Source organism: Oryctolagus cuniculus, chromosome 2, assembly GCF_964237555.1.
Source record: "Oryctolagus cuniculus chromosome 2, mOryCun1.1, whole genome shotgun sequence".
Taxonomy (NCBI): Eukaryota; Metazoa; Chordata; class Mammalia; order Lagomorpha; family Leporidae; genus Oryctolagus; species Oryctolagus cuniculus.
In genome coordinates, this window is record NC_091433.1 from 109,174,018 (window position 1) to 109,192,960 (window position 18,943).

General features: G+C 48.2%; 1 protein-coding gene across 1 annotated transcript; it reads left to right on the plus strand.

The window, feature by feature from the left end:
- The first annotated feature begins 1,349 nt into the window (after positions 1-1,349).
- On the plus strand, positions 1,350-16,301 carry LYG1 (lysozyme g1). The gene is made up of 6 exons (XM_051835631.2): positions 1,350-1,441; positions 7,537-7,603; positions 10,361-10,465; positions 11,607-11,800; positions 15,756-15,888; positions 16,052-16,301. The coding sequence occupies exons 2-6, from the start codon at positions 7,561-7,563 to the stop codon at positions 16,168-16,170; spliced, it is 594 nt and encodes a 197-aa protein (XP_051691591.2). The 5' UTR covers positions 1,350-1,441; positions 7,537-7,560; the 3' UTR covers positions 16,171-16,301.
- Positions 16,302-18,943: the final 2,642 nt, after the last annotated feature.

Genomic DNA, 18,943 nt, shown 5'->3' on the forward strand with positions numbered 1-18,943 from the left:
TACTTACACACAGGTGCATTAATATCTGAGAATACTTCTTTCAATAACACCTGCCCTGATGTCTAGGATTCTCGCTTTGATGGGACTCATGATTTCTGAGTGTAATCCAGGTCTTTAAAAGGAAGATGTCCATAGGAGGCCTGGTTGAGAACGGAGCAAACCTGAGGACACAGGTGGACACCGTCTGTGAAGCATTGCCAGGCAACATGGTGACTGCTGGCCTGGGAGAAACTTCCAGGACGCTAACGTGGCCCTCAGCACTGACGATGTGGTGCTTGTGTAGATGGTGCCAAGGCATCCCCAAATTTCCTCACCGTGTATTAAATTTTAATTATTGGTGTGTGCTAGACCTTGGTGAACAACACGAGAAAAGGTTCAGGTTTCTGGATGTGGGATGTGGTTTTTAATGGTGTACACATTTTCTCTACTTTTCACCCCAAGTTGGTCAACAGTGGAGAGGCCCCTGGCATTCTCGTACCCCTCTAGATGTATAGCTTAGGAAGTCCCTAGACATCCACGTCTGCATCCTTGCTCACAGGGCCCTGTCTTGTGGCCCAATCTTCTCAGCCATGGACAGAGGCCAACAAAATCCTCATCCCCAAAGTCTGAACTGGGGATGCTGAAGCAGTGGCCCATGATCTGGAAGCTTTGTTCACCCAAAATACAGATCAAGAACGAGAGGTTCTGGGTGCCGGCGCTGTGGGGTAGCAGGTAAAGCCGCTGCCTGCAGTGCCAGCATCCCATATGGGCACTGATTCAAGTTCTGGCTGCTCCACTTCTGATCCAGCTCTCTGCTGTGGCCTGGGAAAGCAGTAGAAGATGGCCCAAGTCCTTGGGCTCCTGCACCCACATGGGAAGACCCAGAGGAAGCTCCTGGCTCCTGACTTCAGATTAGTGCAGCTGTGGCCATTGCGGCCAAACTGGGGGAGTGAACCAGCAGATAGAAGACCTCTCTCTGTCTCTCCTTCTCTTTCTGTGTAACTCTTTCAAATAAATAAATAAATCTTAAAAAAAAAAACACCTAGAAATGTATTTAAAAAAAGAGAGAGAGAGAGAGAGATTCTGACATGCCAAATTCAATTCCTTCCTTCCTTCTTTCCCTTCTCTCTCTCCATTTCTTTCCTGCTTTCTTACCCATCCCTATATGCAGAAGCTAGTGTGAATGAAAGCAAAGTTGGACTGTAACCAGGCCCTGCCCTCTGAAGAGTGGTAAAGAATTAATGGGTTCGTGTTTTTAAAATGCCAGGCCATTCTTGAATAAAAGGCCTCATATAAGTTCAAAGAATTTGTAATTATTATGATTATTATTTTAATTTATGAGATTTAGCCATAACTGTCAATAAGATGAGGTCAACCCTTTTTAAAAGAGGAAGCAGGACCTGGACTGTGTATAAAGGGCTGTGGACTCACCGTGTGTAAGGACAGAGCTGACTGACGACAGGTGAGTACGCAACAGGTGTGGACCCTGTGCTGGGGCTTATATAGGAAGAAAATCCCAGAGTATGGCCATTGTTGGCAAACAGTGTGTCTGCTGCTGAGTAAATAAGAAAAGTTGGATCAGATGCAACCTAGAAACCCTGCCAGGAAAATCCAAGCTTGACAAGATATGTACTTGATGGGATGGGTTTTTGTTTCCTGTTGAATACAATACTTACACAACTTTTTATTTATTTATTTATTTTTATTTATTTATTTATTTGAAAGGCAGAGTTACAGAGAAGCGGAGGGGGAAAGAGAGAGAGAGAGAGAGAGTGAGTCTTCCACCTGCTGGTTCACCCCCCAATTAGATGCAATGGCCAGAGCTGGGCCAATCTGAAGCCAGAAGCCTGGACCTTCTTCTGAGTCTTCCACATGGGTGCAGAGGCCCAAGGACTTGGGCAATCTTCCACTGCTTTTCTAAGCCATGGCAGAGAGCTGGATTAGAAGTGGAGCAGCCAGGACTCGAACCGGTATTCATACGGAATGCTGGCACTACAGGCAGTGACTTTACCTGCTACGCCACAGTGCTAGACCCTCGATTTCTTTTAACACCAACTCGACTCTGGTCACATTTGGATTTATGCACGAGTGTAAAACAAAGACCAGGCAAACAAGTGCATGGGCATTTAGCAGTGGCTGTAATGGGGCAAGTGGGATGCCTGTTTTGTTGATTCAAAGCCGACGGACTAAAGTGTTTGTATTTTGCCAGGTGGGTAATCTCTTCTTGGCCCAATCTTGCTCAATCTTGCCAATGTTACGTGTACCCATAGACCTTAGTGGCAGCTTTGTGATAGAGTCCTCTTTTCTCTGGAAGTGGAGAAGGCACTCAGACCAGCACGTACAACAGGGTAAGTCGTGGCTAACTGAACAGACAGACAAGCTTCCCGAGTCTTCGGCAGCAAGAGACAGGCCAGGGTTTCTCTGACGTGGTTTTGGCTCAGAATGGGATATTCCCAGGCAAGTCCCCAGTACACGGAGAGCCTTCCTGAAGTTCTCAACTCCGGGAAACCCGGACGCTAATGAGAGAAGCAGCACACCTGGAGGGGCACAGGGAGAAAGGGGTTCCTTCCAGGCACGGCCTCTGGGAGGGAAGAATACTGAAGCCTTCCAGGTTCTTCTGTGCAGTCGCCGTGGCTCATGGTTCAAATTTAGTAAATGGATATTTACAGATCATAGAATCTGCAAAACGTGACAGTTTCAAGCGAACTGTCCTGTTGCTGCCTGATATTTCAGCAAGATTTTTCTCAAGAAAAATGCGATCCTGGTAACAGATGCTTTATATGCCTCACTAATTTAAAAAAAAATTATTTATTTATGTGAAAGAGTACAGTGAGAGAAGGAGAGACACACAGAGAGAGAAGAGAACTTCCATCCACTGGTTTGCTGCCCAGGTGGCTGCAATGGCCAGCACTAGGCCAGGCAGAAGGCCAGAACTTTATTCTGTTCTCACACACGGGTGGCAGGAGCCCAAGAACTTGGGCCATCCTCTGCTACTTTCCCAAGCCATTAGCAGGGAACTGGAGCAGAAGTGGAGCTGCCAGGACACAAACCGGCACCCATATTGGATGCCGGCATTGCAGGGGGCAGTTCTACCTGCTATGCCACAAGGCCAGCCCCCCTTATTTGCTATTTTTTTTTGACAGGCAGAGTGGATAGTGAGAGAGAGACAGAGAGAAAGGTCTTCCTTTGCCGTTGGGTCACCCTCCAATGGCCGCCACAGCTGGCGCGCTGCAGCCGGCGCACCGCGCTGATCCAAAGGCAGGAGCCAGGTGCTTCTCCTGGTTTCCCATGGGGTGCAGGGCCCAAGCACTTGGGCCATCCTCCACTGCCTTCCCGGGCCACAGCAGAGAGCTGGCCTGGAAGAGGGGCAACCGGCAAAGAATCCGGCGCCCCGACCGGGACTAGAACCCGGGGTGCCGGCGCCGCTAGGTGGAGGATTAGCCTATTGAGCCGCGGCGCCGGCCTGCTATTATTTTAATTTAAGGTCTGTTGGTGCACAGGAGAGTGAGAGGGTGTGCCTAAGCTATGGTGCTACTGGAAAGCCCTCTGCGCTCACAGGGACCAGATGGAGAGAAGAACTAGCCGAACAAGGGCAACAACGTAGCTTGGAGCCTATGACCACGCCTTAACGTAGATGCACAGAGCAGTTCTCTAGTCTTCCAGGACCAGATGGGAGCATGCCACCCGCATCCGTCAGCACATCAGGGTGTTTGTGCAGCACACTTTTAGGCAGCTTGGAGGACCCTGGTGACCTGGGATATCATTGTTCAAGGTCAAAGTGAGGATAGAGAGCATTCAGGGAAAAGGGAGTTGTACGGTGAAAAAAATCAAACATCCTGATTGCCACTCTTTCCCAGAAAATGTGTTGAATGGAGGAAGAAATAGTCCATTACACCTTATGCATTTAAACAGTGCTTTGGGAATTACAAAGCACCCAGGGGAAAAGGGGAAGGAGGAGAAAACACTGTATTCAAGGCCACCAGGAACTTGAACTAGACCTTGAGAGAGATGCTCCGTGCTGGCAGCCCCTTGCTGTTACTGTTTGGCTCTGCAGGGAGGGAGAACACTGGGCTTGGCATCACAACGATGGTGCTGTGTTGGCCTCACATTTTCATGCTGGTTTCAAGTGCAGGGAGTGACATGATATTAACAAATGAGTCACGGCAACCAGCTGATGGACACGCCTTGGGCACAGCCTGGTGATGCCTCAACAGTTCTTTCCAAGCGTGGAGTAGTTTTTGGCACCTGTAAAGCTGGACCATGGAGTCTGGGTTGCTTCTACATGCTGCGCGTTTGGACAGAACACATTGTCTATCACTGTAAGAAGTCTGTTATCACTTTTACACTTCCTGATGTAATTTTTAAAAAATGTTTTTTGAAGACCTAGTCTCAGGGCAATCAGAAAGTAACTCTGTGTTCCTAAGTAATTGGCATGTGTCTTACATACTCTTGTCATTTGTCATTCAAGCACTTGTTCAACACAGATATTTGTTTTTTTTTTTTTTTTTTTTTTTTTTTTTATCTTTTATTTAATGAATATAAATTTCCAAAGTACGACTCATGGGTTACAATGGCTTCCCCTCCCATACCGTCCCTCCCACCAACAACCCTCCCCTTTCCCACTCCCTCTCCCCTTCCATTCACATCAAGATTCATTTTCGATTATCTTAATATACAGAAGATCAGCTTAGTATACCTTAAGTAAGTATTTCAACAGTTTGCTCCCACACAGAAACATAAAGTGAAAAATAATAGATGATTTTTTTAAAATGATGATGAAATCAGATCAGACCTATTGTCATGTTTAATCCCAGTGAGAGTCAAGTTGGGAATTGAAAATTTCTTTCTTTTTTTTTTTTTTTTTACAGAAGATCAGTTTAGTGTACATTAAGTAAAGATTTCAGTCGTTTGCACCCCCATAGAAACACAAAGTGAAATATACTGTTTGAGTACTCGTTATAGCATTAAGCCTCAATGTACAGCATGTTAAGGACCGAGATCCTACATGAGGAGTAAGTGCACAGTGACTCCTGTTGTTGACTTTACCAATTGACACTCCTGTTTATGGCATCAGTAATCCCCCTATGCACCAGTTATGAGTTTCCAAGGCTATGGAAGCCCCTTGAGTTCTCCGACTCTTATCTTGTTTAGACACGGTCATAGTCAAAGTGGAGGTTCTCTCCTCCCTTCAGAGAAAGGCACCTCCCTCTTTGAAGACCTGTTCTTTCCACTGGGATCTCACTCACAGAGATCTTTTTGCCAGAGTGTCTTGGCTTTCCATGCCTGAAATACTCTCATGGGCTTTTCAGCCAGATCCGAGTGCCTTTAGGGCTGATTCTGAGGCCAGAGCAACACAGATATTTGTTTCATGCATAGAAAATGAGGTAGCTCTCATATTGCAATTAAGTAGTTCTACTTGGGTTTCCAAGAGAAAGCACTTTTTTTGGTTTTGTTTCAAAGATATTTCTTTATTTATTCCTTTGAAAGGCAGACTTAGTGAGAGAGAAGGAAGAGAACGAGAGATCTTCCATTAGCTAGTTTACTCCCCAAATGGCTGCAACAGCCAGGGCTGGGCTAGGAGCCAGGAGCTTCTTCTGGGTCTCCCATGTGGGTGCAGGGGCCCAAGCACTTGGGCCATCTTCCTCTGCTTTCCCAGGCACATTAGCAGGGGGTTGGATAGGAAGTGGAAGTAGAGCAGTTGGGTTTCAAACCAATGCCAGTATGGGATGCCAGCACTGCAGGCGGCGACTTAATCCACTAAGCCACAATGTTGGTTCCTTCTTTTTTTATTATTATTATTTTAAGATTTACCTATTTGAAAAGCAGTGTGCCAGAGAGTGAGCAAGCAAGTGAGGGAGCAAGTGAGTTGGAGCCAGGATCCTAGAATGCCATCTGGGTCTCCCACGTGGTTGGTAGGGACCCAACTACCTGGGCTGTCATCCACTGCTTTCCCAGGCACCTTAGCAGGAAGCTGGATCAGAAGCAGAACATCCAAGACTCAAACCAGAACTGCAGTATAAGATGCTATTGAAAGCAGTGGCTTATCCCACTGTGCCACAATGTCAGCCCCAAGAAATATTCTTCCTGGAAAAGCAACAGCAAAAAGAGGGGGAATTCGTGAGGTTTGACATTTGAATTGCAAGCACTGCTTTTACCAAGCAGGGAGACGACTCTGTAAAGACCGTGGTCATGAGACCATGACCGTGAGCACTTGTGCACCCGTGCAGCTCCTTCTCCTCTTCCTTGTGGGATGGATTGTCCTCGCTCATTCAGTGCTGGGGAGCCAGGGTGCTGAATAAATTATTCTTGTGGGTGATTAAATCTGAGAGCTCCTGCAGACCCAGAGCAAAAACTGAGCGTGACATTCTTAGCTTCGCTCAGTGAAATCAGATCATCTCAGTGTTGTGGGGGCAAGCACAGAAAGTGAGGCACATGAAGAAGATGGAATTCAAATGACTTCACTTGTGGAGAGCCGTGCTGAGATGTCATCTCTTCCTGGGTGTAAGAGAGAAAAGCAACATCCAAGTGCCAAATGCCACGTTCCTATGCACCTTCCTGCCCATAATGACAACAGTAATTCGGTGATGTGTTGACACCTTGGCTCCACCGTCCAGGGGAGGTGGTGGACATGCCCTGCAGTGGGAGGTGCTGGTGGGAAAGAGGAGGCATTGGGGGCAGGGGCTGGCTCCTCCAGCATTCCCTGGGGTCAGTGGTAAACTGTTCTGGGTGGCATTGGTGTTTGGATGGTAGCTAGAGAGGGAACCAGGGAAGTTTGTACATGTGGAAGGGGATGAGAGGAATGGTTGGGATGAGAAAGAGAAGGCTTGGAGACCAGGCTTGGCGGTTGCCAGTTCTCCAGGCTAGTGAGCCCCTTGCAAAATCAGTCCTGGAAACTCCGCCCACGACCCAACCTCCTAGGGATTTGTCTCCGCATCCTCCTTGGGCTCTGGCCCTGGAGTTCTAGGGAGGAAGAATGGGGATCTTGGATTCCCAGTGCGGGGGGGAGGAGAGAGGGGGGTGTCTTCTGCCTCCTTCCTTTATCCAAAGCGAAGACTCAGTCTGTCTTCCAAGTCCCCGAGGAAAGGGTGACCGTTCCTCAAAGCTACAGGGAAAGGAGCCTGCATTTAGAGAAAGCATTCCTCCCAAATTCTCCCTTCCATTTTCTCTTTAGACAAAGGAGGGGCTCTGGGAATAAGGCACAGGCACCAGAAATCTGCTTTTTTGAGGTCTGGAGTCAGGACCCTGTGTTTCTGGGTGCTGAGAGTCAGAGTCTCTCGGCTTCTTAAAATACTGGGCATCTGCTTACTACTTGACAGCGCGCGGAGCCCTTGGGCAGAGTAGAAGTCTCGTCATTTTCAACCAGCTGGAAGGACGGATGGCGCACTGGTCCAATATTCGCTTTTTCACTATGACTTAAATTGTCAGTTTTCTCCATTTGCTGCATATGGAGGAACTTGTTCTTTTCATACTTGTCTTCAACTGAAACATTATATATCGCCGTGACACTGATCACAATTTTGCAACTTCTAACTAATTTCTATATAAAAATTGTCTCAGGAGCCGAAGAGTCGGATCCTCGATATGTCTGCACTGTGGCTGCTCCTTGGTCTCCTTGCACTGACTGGTGAGTGTTTTCACTGTTTTTATTCCTTAATGTTTGTTTTATTTATTTTTATTCATTTGAAAGGGAGAGAGAGAGAGAGAGAGAGAGAGAGAGAGAGAGAGAGAGAAATCTCCCATCTACTGGTTCACTCCCCAAAGACCCACAATAGCTTGGGTAGGGCCAGGTTGAAGCCAGGAACCAGGAACCCAATCTGAGTCTTCCTATGGGTGACAGGCACCTCACTGCTTGAGCTATCATCTGCACGGTAGCAGGCAGCTGGAGTCGGAAGCAGAGATGGATGGGGACTAGGCACTCCAACATGGGGATGCACCTGCTGCACCACGGTGCCTGCCCCCATTCCATGTTTTCTGATTGGTTTTAGAATTGGAAAGGATAGTCACAGGAACAGAATGGTATTTCTGACACTTGCCACTCAGTGGAAAACATTTTTCTCCTAAGTTGTCCAATAAATCCTGAAGTTAGGAGCAGCTGTTGAGAGGCAGGCCCTCCCCCAGTGCCTGACACAAGGATGGGGTTCTCCAGAATTTGGGGTGGGCTTAAAATCAGAGTGGCCTGAGGCCAGATTTCAAATAGATGAGCACATTGCTAATAACCTTTCTGTGCCCACTGCAAAAACTTTCACCCAAGTATCTACTGAATGTGTTTATGGACTGTGTATTTCCACTAGGATGTAAGACCAGAGAAGCAGTGTCCCAGAAACCAAGATGTGAGTGGGCTGACCACTGAGGCTGAGTGGCCACTGTGACTGAATGTCAGCTTTGGTCCTAAGGTTCCTTTCAGCTGAGACAAAGGGGAAACTATTTGTCTTTTGATAAATAAAATGAAGAAGCATAGTTCCTTGGGAGAAGCAAAACTTCCCCTGGCTGTCAATTAGAAACATTTCTCAGGAGGGGTCTTGGTTCTTGAAACTTTGATTTATTTGACAGAGAGGTAGACAGAGAGGGGGCATCTCCCAAACATGGGTTCCCCCCTTAACCACCTGCAGTAGGCAGGTGTGGGCCAGGCTGAAGCCAGGAGCCGGGAACTCCTGATCTTCCACCTGGGTGGTGGGGACCAAAGTATTTGAGCCATCGCCTGCTGTCTCCCAGCACGTGCATCAGCAGGAGACTAAAATCAGACGCAAAACCGAGACTTGAACCCAGGCACCCCCATTACGGGTGTGCGTGTCCCAGTGCTGTCTTAACCGCTGAGCCCGACGCCCGCCTCTTGGGTGGCATTGCATATTTATTATCTCTTGGCCCATTCGTTCAACAAACACTTAAACATTCCTACAATGTGCTAGCCATGGGGACTCTAAGAAACTCTGCGGATCATGTGATGTGGTTAGAGAAGGGCCCACAAGGCAGGCAGCAGTCACCAATCATAAAGACAAAAGTACACTTATTAAAAAAAAAGTCAGAAGGACCTGTAGCTTAATTTTTACCATACTCGTAAACAACCAGACCTTGTCACTTCCACATTTTTCAGGTCACTCACCACAGCTTCTAAATTCTGTAGAGATGCTTTCTCCAGAACACTTTTTTTTTTTTTTTAAGATGTTAACCTCATGAAGATGTTGGTAAGAAAATAGAACCATAGTGTGGCATTGTGGTGTAGCGGGTAAAGCCGCCGCCTGTGGCACCAGCATCCCATATGGGTGCCAGTCCGAGACCCACCTGCTCTACTTCTGATCCAGCTCCCTGCTAATGTGCCTGGGAAAGCAGCAGAAGATGGCCCAAGTTCTTAGGTCCCTGCACACATGTGGGAGACCCAGAAGAAGCTCCTGGCTCCTGGGTTTGGCCTGGCCCAGCCCCAGGCCATTGCGGCCACTTGGAGAGTGAACCAGTAGATGGAAGATCTCTCTCTGTGTAACTCTAACTTTCAAATAAATAAAGAAATAAATAAAAGAAAAAAGAACCTTAAAATGCAATTATGTAAGCCTACAGGACTCATGTGATAATATACAAGGGATATATTTCCAACAACCTGCAAATCCTTAAAACTTAATCTTTATTCTACTTTAGTCACAGAATAAAACAAAAAGTGATTGGATGAGAAGTTTCTACAAGCTTGTAATAGTGAAAGGATTCTCACAGGGAGCACCATCCTGCCCCCTGCAGGTATCTTGTCATTGACTCATCCACCCTCTCCAGGTATGAACTGTAAATACAGTCAGCCCTGGCTGCCTTTGGAAGATTGGTTCCAGGACCTCCCCATATACCAAAATGTGCACATTCCTAAGTCCTACAAGGCACTAACGACTGGCAACATGGCAACATTTGAGGATCATGCACCGGCATAGTATTTGCACGGAACCTATGCACAACCTCCCATATCCCTGTACGTTTTTATTGATTTTCATTTATTTGAAAGCAGAGAGAGAGAGAGAGAGAGAGAGAGAGAGAGAGAGACAGATCTTCCAGCTGCTAGTTCACTCTTCAAATGTCCACAACACCCAGGGCAGGGCCAGGCTGATGCCAGGAATCTGGAACTCAATCCAGGTCTCCTGTGTGGCTGGCAGGGACCCAAGAACTTGACCAATCATCTGCTGCTCCCAGTGTCTGCCTTAACAGAAATCTAGAGTCAGGAGCTGGAGGAGGGGTTAACCCCAGGCACTCCAGTATGGGATGTAGGCATCTTAACAGCCAGGATAAATGCCTTCTCCCTGAAGTTTTGTAATTCCTGATTTTATTATTTGTATTAATATCATTTCATCCCTAGAAGGATGATGAGAACAAGTCAAGTTAACACTTTTGGTTGAATTTCTTCGATTTGCAGCCTTAGCTGAAAGCAGCACTTGGGGGTGCTATGGCAACATCCGCACCCTGGACACCCCTGGAGCATCTTGCGGGGTTGGAAGACGTCACGGCCTGAGCTACTGTGGTAATTACAATCCTCTGGTCTGTTCTCGCCCTCTCAGCATGGCTTCTCGGTGCCTACTGTCTCCCACAGTCCCACAGACCCGAGGGTGGAGAGAACACTGGATGTAGACGCCAAAGACCTCGTCAGAGCCCTGGCTCTGCTTCTTGAACAAGCCACTTAGCTGCCCCAGGCCTGTGGTGGAGCGGATAATAGCAATCAATTTGCAGCACTGTTATTATATTATATTATATTATATTATATTATATTATATGGATGAGAGTGCCTTTTAAAATCATAGAGTCCCTTAGAAGGTAAGTGGCCAATCAAGTCAGTTAGGGTTCACTTTTTTTTTTTTTTTTTTTTTGACAGGCAGAGTGGACAGTGAGAGAGAGAGACAGAGAGAAAGGTCTTCCTTTGCCGTTGGTTCACCCTCCAATGGACGCCACAGCTGGCGTGCTGCGGCCAGCGCACCACGCTGATCTGATGGCAGGAGCCAGGTGCTTCTCCTGGTCGCCCATGGGGTGCAGGGCCCAAGCACTTGGGCCATCCTCCACTGCACTCCCGGGCCACAGCAGAGAGCTGGCCTGGAAGAGGGGCAACCGGGACAGATTCTGGCGCCCCGACCGGGACTAGAACCTGGTGTGCCGGCGCCGCAAGGTGGAGGATTAGCCGAGTGAGCCGCGGCTCCGGCCAAGGGTTCACTTTCCTTTTGCTCTGCATTCTTGTTAAATAAAGGCTTAAACGCGTGTGATTTTTAAATTGCCCCTTAGGGTTGGAAAGACTGGACTTGCAGAAGGGATGGGGGACGTCCTCCATCGCACTGGCGTCCTTCGTCGCTGAGGGACAGAGACATCTTACTGGGTAACCCTGTCTGGGGAGCTCAGGGCCAGACCAGTGGTGCTGCTGGGGTTGTCCGGGAAGGTCAGAGCAGCCCCTGAGAGCCCCAGCAGAGGGGAACTGCCGACTCAGACTCGCAGGAGGAGAGTCCTACTTTCAGGTCTGAGACTGTCCGCTAGAGACTTAAACCCCAAACTTGGCCTTCTCAGGTCTCCACTGCCCCCCGCCCCGCCCCATCCGTGGAGTGACCTTTCTCTGTCCCCTTGAGCTGCTGATTCAGGGTGCGTCGCTCCATGCTGCGGCCCTCCTGCTGTGTTTGCTGTAGGAGTTCGGGCTTCTGAACGGCTGGCGGAAATAGACACGCCGCGCCTGCTGAGACATCAGCCCATGATGCGCGCTGTCGGCCAAAGGTACTGCGTGGATCCCGCGGTGGTCGCTGCCATCGTGTCCCGGGAGTCTCAGGGTGGCGGCGTTCCGGTCAACGTGGGCACCGTGGACGATGGAGTCGGAGAGGTGCAGGTAACGCTCCATCATTAATGTGACGTGTTGGCCTTCCACTTCCCGGCACAACCTCAAGGGGACACTTCTTTTTGGTTAACTGCCAGCGCCCTTGAGCAGAGAGTGAATGATACTCCATGGGGTTGTGAGAGCCACAGCCCTGAGACATGAGCAGCGGCATTCACTTCTGCTTTGTTTAGAGCCACAATTTTTTTTTAAGTTCATTTTTATTTAAAAGAGTTAGAGGCTGGCGCCATGGCTCACTTGGTTAATCCTCTGCCTACAGCGCCGGCATCCCATATGGGCGCCGGGTTCTAGTCCCGGTTGCTCCTCTTCCAGTCCAGCTCTCTGCTGTGGCCCAGGAAGACAGTGGAGGATGGCCCAAGTGCTTGGGCTCTGCACCCGCATGGGAGACCAGGAGGAAGCTCCTGACTCCTGACTTCGGATCAGCGCAGCGCCGGCCTTACCGGCCATTTGGGGAGTGAACCAACAGAAGGAAGACCTTTCTCTCTCTGTCTCTCTCACTGTCTATAACTCTACCTGTCAAAAAAAAAAAAAAAAAAAGAGTTGGGGTTGGGGGAGAGACGCCTTTCATCCATTGGCTCATTCTCCAAACGGCCGCATCAGCTGGGGATGGACCAGGCCAAAACCAGAAGCCAGGAGCTTCTTCCAGGTCTCCCATATGGGTGCAGGGGCCCAAGCACTTGGGCCATCTTTTGCTGCTTTCCCAGGTACATCAGCAGGGAGCTGGATGGGAGCTGGATGGGAAGTGGAGCAGCCGGGACTTGAACTGGCATCCATATGAGATGCCAGCATGGCAGGTGGCGGCTTAACGTGCTATACCACAATGCCAGCCCCTACAATTTCTTTTCAAAATAAATAATGCTGTGTTTCCAGGAGACCATCCTCTTCTGGGTTTCCAGTAAGGCTACGGTCCAGGAAAAAGATCACCGATTACATCTTTGCTCGGTCATTTGGTAGCGAGGTGACCTTGCTTAGTCACTAAACTGGACCTCTGTTCCCCCATCTGTAAAATGCCATTCTTAGAGAATTATTTTGCAGATTCAGTGAAATAATGTGGAAAAGTACCTGACATTTGGTAGGATATCAACAAATATTAAATTTCTTTTTCCTTGTCTTCTTTCTACACAATTCTTAGTTCTGAGGATCAAGTTTCATTTTTCACTAATTCTGCCTCTTGGCACGTATGTGTTGGCGATTTCCAGGGAATTGGCCATTAGCCCCATTGTTGGATAACATCTGTGCTGGGCAATCAGTGATGGCAGGAATCAAATGAGGCTCGAATTTTCCTATTGCATCTTACGCTGCTGTTGAAAAAACTGAGTACTGTGGTCATGCATGCTTTTTTTTTTTTTTAAAGATTTATTTATTTATTTGAAAGTCAGAGTTACACAGAGAGAGGAGAGGCAGAGAAGTCTTCCATTTGCTGGTTCACTCCCCAACTGGCCGCAACAGCCAGAGCTGTGCAGATCCGAAGCCAGGAGCCAGGAGCCTCCTCTGGGTCTCCCACATGGGTACAGGGGTCCAAAGACTTGGGCCATCCTCTACTGCTTTCCCAGGCCATAGCAGAGAGCTGGATCAGGGAAGTCTCGAAGCAGCGCCCATATCAGATGCCTGCGCTTCAGGCCAGGGCGTTAACCCGCTGCGCCACAGTGCCGGCCCCAGCCCCTCATGCATGCTTTTAAGCTTTTAGGAAAATCGACTCTTTTTTTTTTTTTTTTTTTCAGTTGGCTTCCTGTGAGTGCTTTGTATGACACCTAATTTAAAAGTACTTCCAAATACTTTTCTTTCTATTTGGGGGCCCATCCAATAATCTGATGAGATGGGGTGGGGACACGTAATCTATCTATGACATTTGAACAAGTGGAGCCACAAGGAAGGAGCTGCTACTGGAAAGCCACACCCAAAATGCAGAACCAGAACCAAGAACACCTGGCGTTGTTAGGGCTGGCATCATCCCTGCTGCCCCGTTCTGCCTCCTTTGTGAGGCACGCTTCCTGGCAAAAGGAGTCCATCTCCTATGAAGATGGAATGCAAATTCTGCACGTTCAGAAATTTCTCCTAAATATCAGGAGACCTTCGTGGAAGTGGTAACTAAAGCTGTGTAAGAAGGATCGGACAGAGGTCCTCTGATTCGCAGAAGGTGAATCACAGAAGCATCACTGCCAGCACGGAAGCCAGTCCCGACTGTCGGGTGGTTTGCGTTTGCAGCATCGAGGGGAGGCATCAGATGGGTACCCAGGCTAACCCTGTCTTTGGCTTGCAATTTGGCCTCTCGCCGTGACACTGAAGCAGCAGTGAAATGTTTATTCATCCCTTCCTTAGCCCAAACCTTGTAGCTTCACAAGTATTTAAAAAAAAAAAAAAAGCAGAGTAACAGAGAGAAAGGCGAGAGAAAAGAGAAAGAAAAAGAGGTATCTCATCCGGGGTTCACTCCCCAAATGGCCACAATGGCCAGGGCCGGTCCAGGAGCCTCAAACTCCATCTGGGTCTCCCACAGGCCACCTGGGCCTGTTCTCCACTGCCTCCTCAGGTGTATTAGCATGGAGCAGGGTCAGCAGCCAGGACTCCAACTGGCATTCCACTGGGAGATGCTGGTGAGAGAAGCACTGGCTTAGCCCACAGCACAACACCACTTTAATACTTTTTAAACTCAGAACGCTTCCAAGAGGTCTACTTTGTTATCAGATTTTAAATACTGTACAATACAGTCTTGATAATTCCAGGTATAATTTTGTTCATCAGATTTCCAGACTTTTCATTCCAAGACTGAAATTTGATACATGTTGACTGGCAACTCCCCATTCTGCCTCCCTGCAACCTTTTTTTTTTTTTTTTTAAGATTTATGGCTGGTGCCATGGCTCACTAGACTAATCCTCCGCCTGCGGCGCCAGTACCCCGGGTTCTAGTCCTGGTTGGGGTGCTGGATTCTGTCCTGGTTGCTCCTCTTCCAGTCCAGCTCTCTGCTGTGGCCAGGGAGTGCAGTGGAGGATGGCCCAAGTGCTTGGGCCCTGCACCCCATGGGAGACCAGGAGAAGCACCTGGCTCCTGGCTTCAGATCAGCGCGGTGCGCCGGCCGTAGTGGCCATTGGAGGGGGAACCAATGGAAAAAGGAAGACTTTTCTCTCTGTCTCTCTCACTGTCCACTCTGCCTGTCAAAAAAAAAAAAAAGATTTTATTTATTTATTTGAGAGGCAGAGTTACAGACAGAGAGAGGGAGAAACAGAAAGAAAGGTCTTCTTCCGTTGGTTCACTCCCCAAATGGCCATAATGGCCAGAGCTGGGCTGATCCGAAGCCAGGAGCCTGGATCTTCCTCCAGGTCTCTCACGTGGGTGCAGGGGCCCAAGCACTGGGACCATCTTCCACTGTTTTCCCAGGACATTAGCAAGGAGCTGCATTGGAAGTGGAGCAGCTGGGACTTGTCCCATATCGTAAGCTCTCCTTCCTTTTAAAGGCTGAATGATGTTCCATGAATTGTCTTCATCCATCACCGACATCTAGGTTGTCCCTACCTCTTGCTATTGTGAATAGCTCTGCAATGAATGTGGAAATGCGCATGATTCTTTGAGATTCAGATTTCAGTAAACACCCAGAGGGAGGCTTGCTGGATCAGATGCTCACTGGGTTTTTAATCTTTCTGAGGATTTTCCGTACCCTTCTCCACGATGGCGGTCCTATTTCATATTCCTGCCTGCAGTGCATCAGGGTTCCCGTTTCTCCACTTCCACACCGACCCTGGCTTCTTTCGTGTTTTTGATAACAGCCCTCCTGTCAGTGGTGAGGAGCTTTACCATTTTATCGCCAGGAAGGCTGAAGGTGGCACTGGTCCCACCACAGGTGGACGGAGAAGGGCAGGTGGATCAGAGAGCGGCGCTGAGCCTGTGACAAACACATCACCTGCCCGCCAAGCCAACCCAGCTCCCCTGGCTTTTCCTCTGCCTTCCTTCTTCCAGGACCCTGCCATACATGGTAGCACACCTTGGATCAGCGAGCCCCAGGTCTCCCACATGACCGAGACTCTGACTGCTAGAATCAAAGAAATCCAGAGGAGGTTTCCCACCTGGACTCCTGACCAGTACCTGAGAGGTATGTGTCCATGGGCCAATGGTTTCACTAAACAGAATTAAAAGGGACAAATGAGTCCCCCAAGCCACGGATACATAGTTAGGGAAGAGAGTTTGGGAGAACTGAGCACCCTGGAGCAATGAGGGGCCGTGGGATCAGCACTAACCTCTTCCGTGAATTCCAGGTGGGCTGTGTGCCTATAGTGAGGGTGCTGGACGTGTCCGAAGCAGCCAGGACCTGAGTTGTGATTTCTGCAATGATGTCCTTGCTCGAGCCAAGTACCTCAAGAGGCGTGGCTTCTAGTGGTTCCCTTGAATTCCAAGATCCCTGCCAAGGAGGCCTCACCCGCTGTCACACAGATGAACTAGCAGGTGGGGCTCGGACCTGCCCATTCAAGTCTAACATGAATCACAATAAAGGAATAAAGGGTGATTCCTTGCATGCTGTGGCCGTGTGTTTTGTGCATGTGTGTTTCAAGGTATGTCCAAGGAGGTTAGCTGTCATGTTTCTGTCAGTGGACACTGACGAGGGTTGCCAGATTTAGCAAATAAAAATATAGGATGTTCAGTTTAAATTCCAGAAATAGAAACTTAAAATGATAGGTCTGAGAAATGAAGACATCTGGGTTTGGATTTTTGGTCTTGCACTTTACCAGTTTTGTACCTCAAGCCAGCTTCTGGCGATGAGGTACAGTCGGCACTTCTCTTGTCTGTTCAGTGGGATAAAGTGACACACCCTGCCAGGGCTGGGGTGAGAGTCCAGCACCTGATGCTTCTCCTGTCAAGTCAGGCGCAATTTTCCAGAACTGCCCCTCTGATTTTCTTATTTTTCTCTATTTTATTTATGTATTTTTTTGACAGGCAGATTGGATAGTGAGAGAGAGACAGAGAGAAAGGTCTCCCTTTTGCCATTGGTTCACCCTCCAATGGCCGCTGTGGCTGGCGCGCTGCAGCCGGCGCACTGTGCTGATTCGATGGCAGGAGCCAGGTGCTTCTCCTGGTCTCCCATGGGGTTCAGGGCCCAAGCACTTGAGCCATCCTCCACTGTACTCCCTGGCCACAGCAGAGAGCTGGCCTGGAAGAGGGGCAACCGGGAAAGAATCCGGCACCCTGACCGGGACTAGAACCCGGTGTGCTGGCGCCGCAAGGCGGAGGATTAGCCTAGTGAGCCGCGTCACCAGCCCATCCCATGTATCTTACCTAGAAAAGGAGTCCAGTGAGTAATGAGTGGGTCTTGGCATTTTCATTTTACAGTTTCTAACACCTCCCTGGCTGGCAGGCGCAAGGAGTCCTATAGGATTTGTTCATCATTGTATAATTAACACTCTTTTTCTGTTTTTCATAAACCTTTTTATTTAAGGAATACAAACATCATGCTTTTCATAAATACAACTTTAGGAATATAGTGATTCTTCCCACTGTACCTGCCCTCTCACCCACACTCCCACCCCTCTTCCTCCTCCCTCTCCTATTCCTATTCTTATTTTTTGCTAAGATCTATTTTCAATTAACTTTATACACATACAATTAACTCTATACTAAGTAAAGAGTTCAACAAGTTGTATGAAAAAAAAAAAAACTGTTCCTCAACAGTCGAGCAAGGGCTGTTCAAAGTCATTGCATCTTGAAGTTTAGTTTCACTTGTATAGATTACCTAACAGCCCCATAAGTTTTCTCCAACAACTTTGTGTTTTCATGGAATTGATAGTCACCCTTAGTTGCTTGCTGCCTTCGTTTTCTCTGCACTCATCACTGGTTCAGTTCTGTCTCTTCTCAACTGGCAGTTCTTATCAGGGAGGCCATCCATTTTTTTTTTTTTTTCATGAAGTCTTTCCTGGAAATTTCTGATAAACTCCTCCAGTCTAAGGTCAGCCAGAGAGTTCCCCAGCATTGCTGAATCCCTTCACCAGTACTGTGTCAAATTCAATTAAAAAAAATATACAGAGACAAGGTGGTCATGCAATCTAGCAGTTAAGATACTGGCTTGGACAACCTTTTTCCATATGGAAGTGCCTGGGTTCAACGCGAGGTCTGGCTCCTGACTCCAGCTACTTACTAAAGTGGAGGCAGCAGTGATGGATCAAATGATTGAGTTCCTGCCACCCGCGTGGGAGACTGGAATTGAGTTCCCAGCGCCCGGCTTTGGTCATGCCAGACATTAGAGATACTTGGCAAGTGAACCAGAACTGGGAGCTCCCTTTCTTTGTCTCTCAAATACACAGATTTTTCTTAAAGTATCACTCTTTAAAATAGAGAATAGGATTGAATTCCAGGACATGCATTAAGTGACGAGGGTGGCCTCTGATATGCCCATTGAATAAAGGATATGAGGGCAGGGAAAGCTATACAAGTTATTTTCAAGGAAAGCTAATTGGTACTTTCCATGTTGGAGGGAGCTGTTAAGCCCTGACTGACCAGCAGAGGCGGTACCATGTAAAACTAGTGTAAGGGTTAAGCCATTTCCCTGAATTGGTCCTAGAGCAGGCATCCAGGAGCCGGGTGCGTCCTCTTCTTTCCTGTGGCCCTCAGCTCTCTCCAGTGGAGTGCAACAAGGAATGACCCCATCCCGTACAGTGAATGTGCACAGTTGCCTTCCTGCTTCTGATGTGGCGTCTTCCGTTTTCACAGCTTTTCCTCACTCACTCCCTTGTACATGGAGCACATCATCTAGCAGCTTTCTAAGAACTGACTGAGAAGTTTCTGAAATCTTTCAAGTCCATTTTTTTCTGTTCTTGCATGAACTGGTGATTTGGCTTGGTACAGAATTTGAGCTTGTAGATAACTTTTCCTTCAGAATTTTGAAAGCATTGCTCCCTTTCTCTTCTGGCTTTGAGGTTTATTTACTCTTGAGAAACTGAAACTCACTTTAATTTTAATCATTAAAAAGATGTTTCCTCTCCTTGCCTGTAGAAATGTAGGCTCTTGGGACTAGTGTTGTGGCACAGTGGATTCAGTCGCTGCTTGCGATGGCAGTATCCCATATCAGAGCATCAGTTCCAGTCCCGGCTCCTCTGCTTCTGACCCGGTTTACTACTAATGCCCCTGAGAAAGTGGAGGAAGATGGCCCAAGTGTTTGA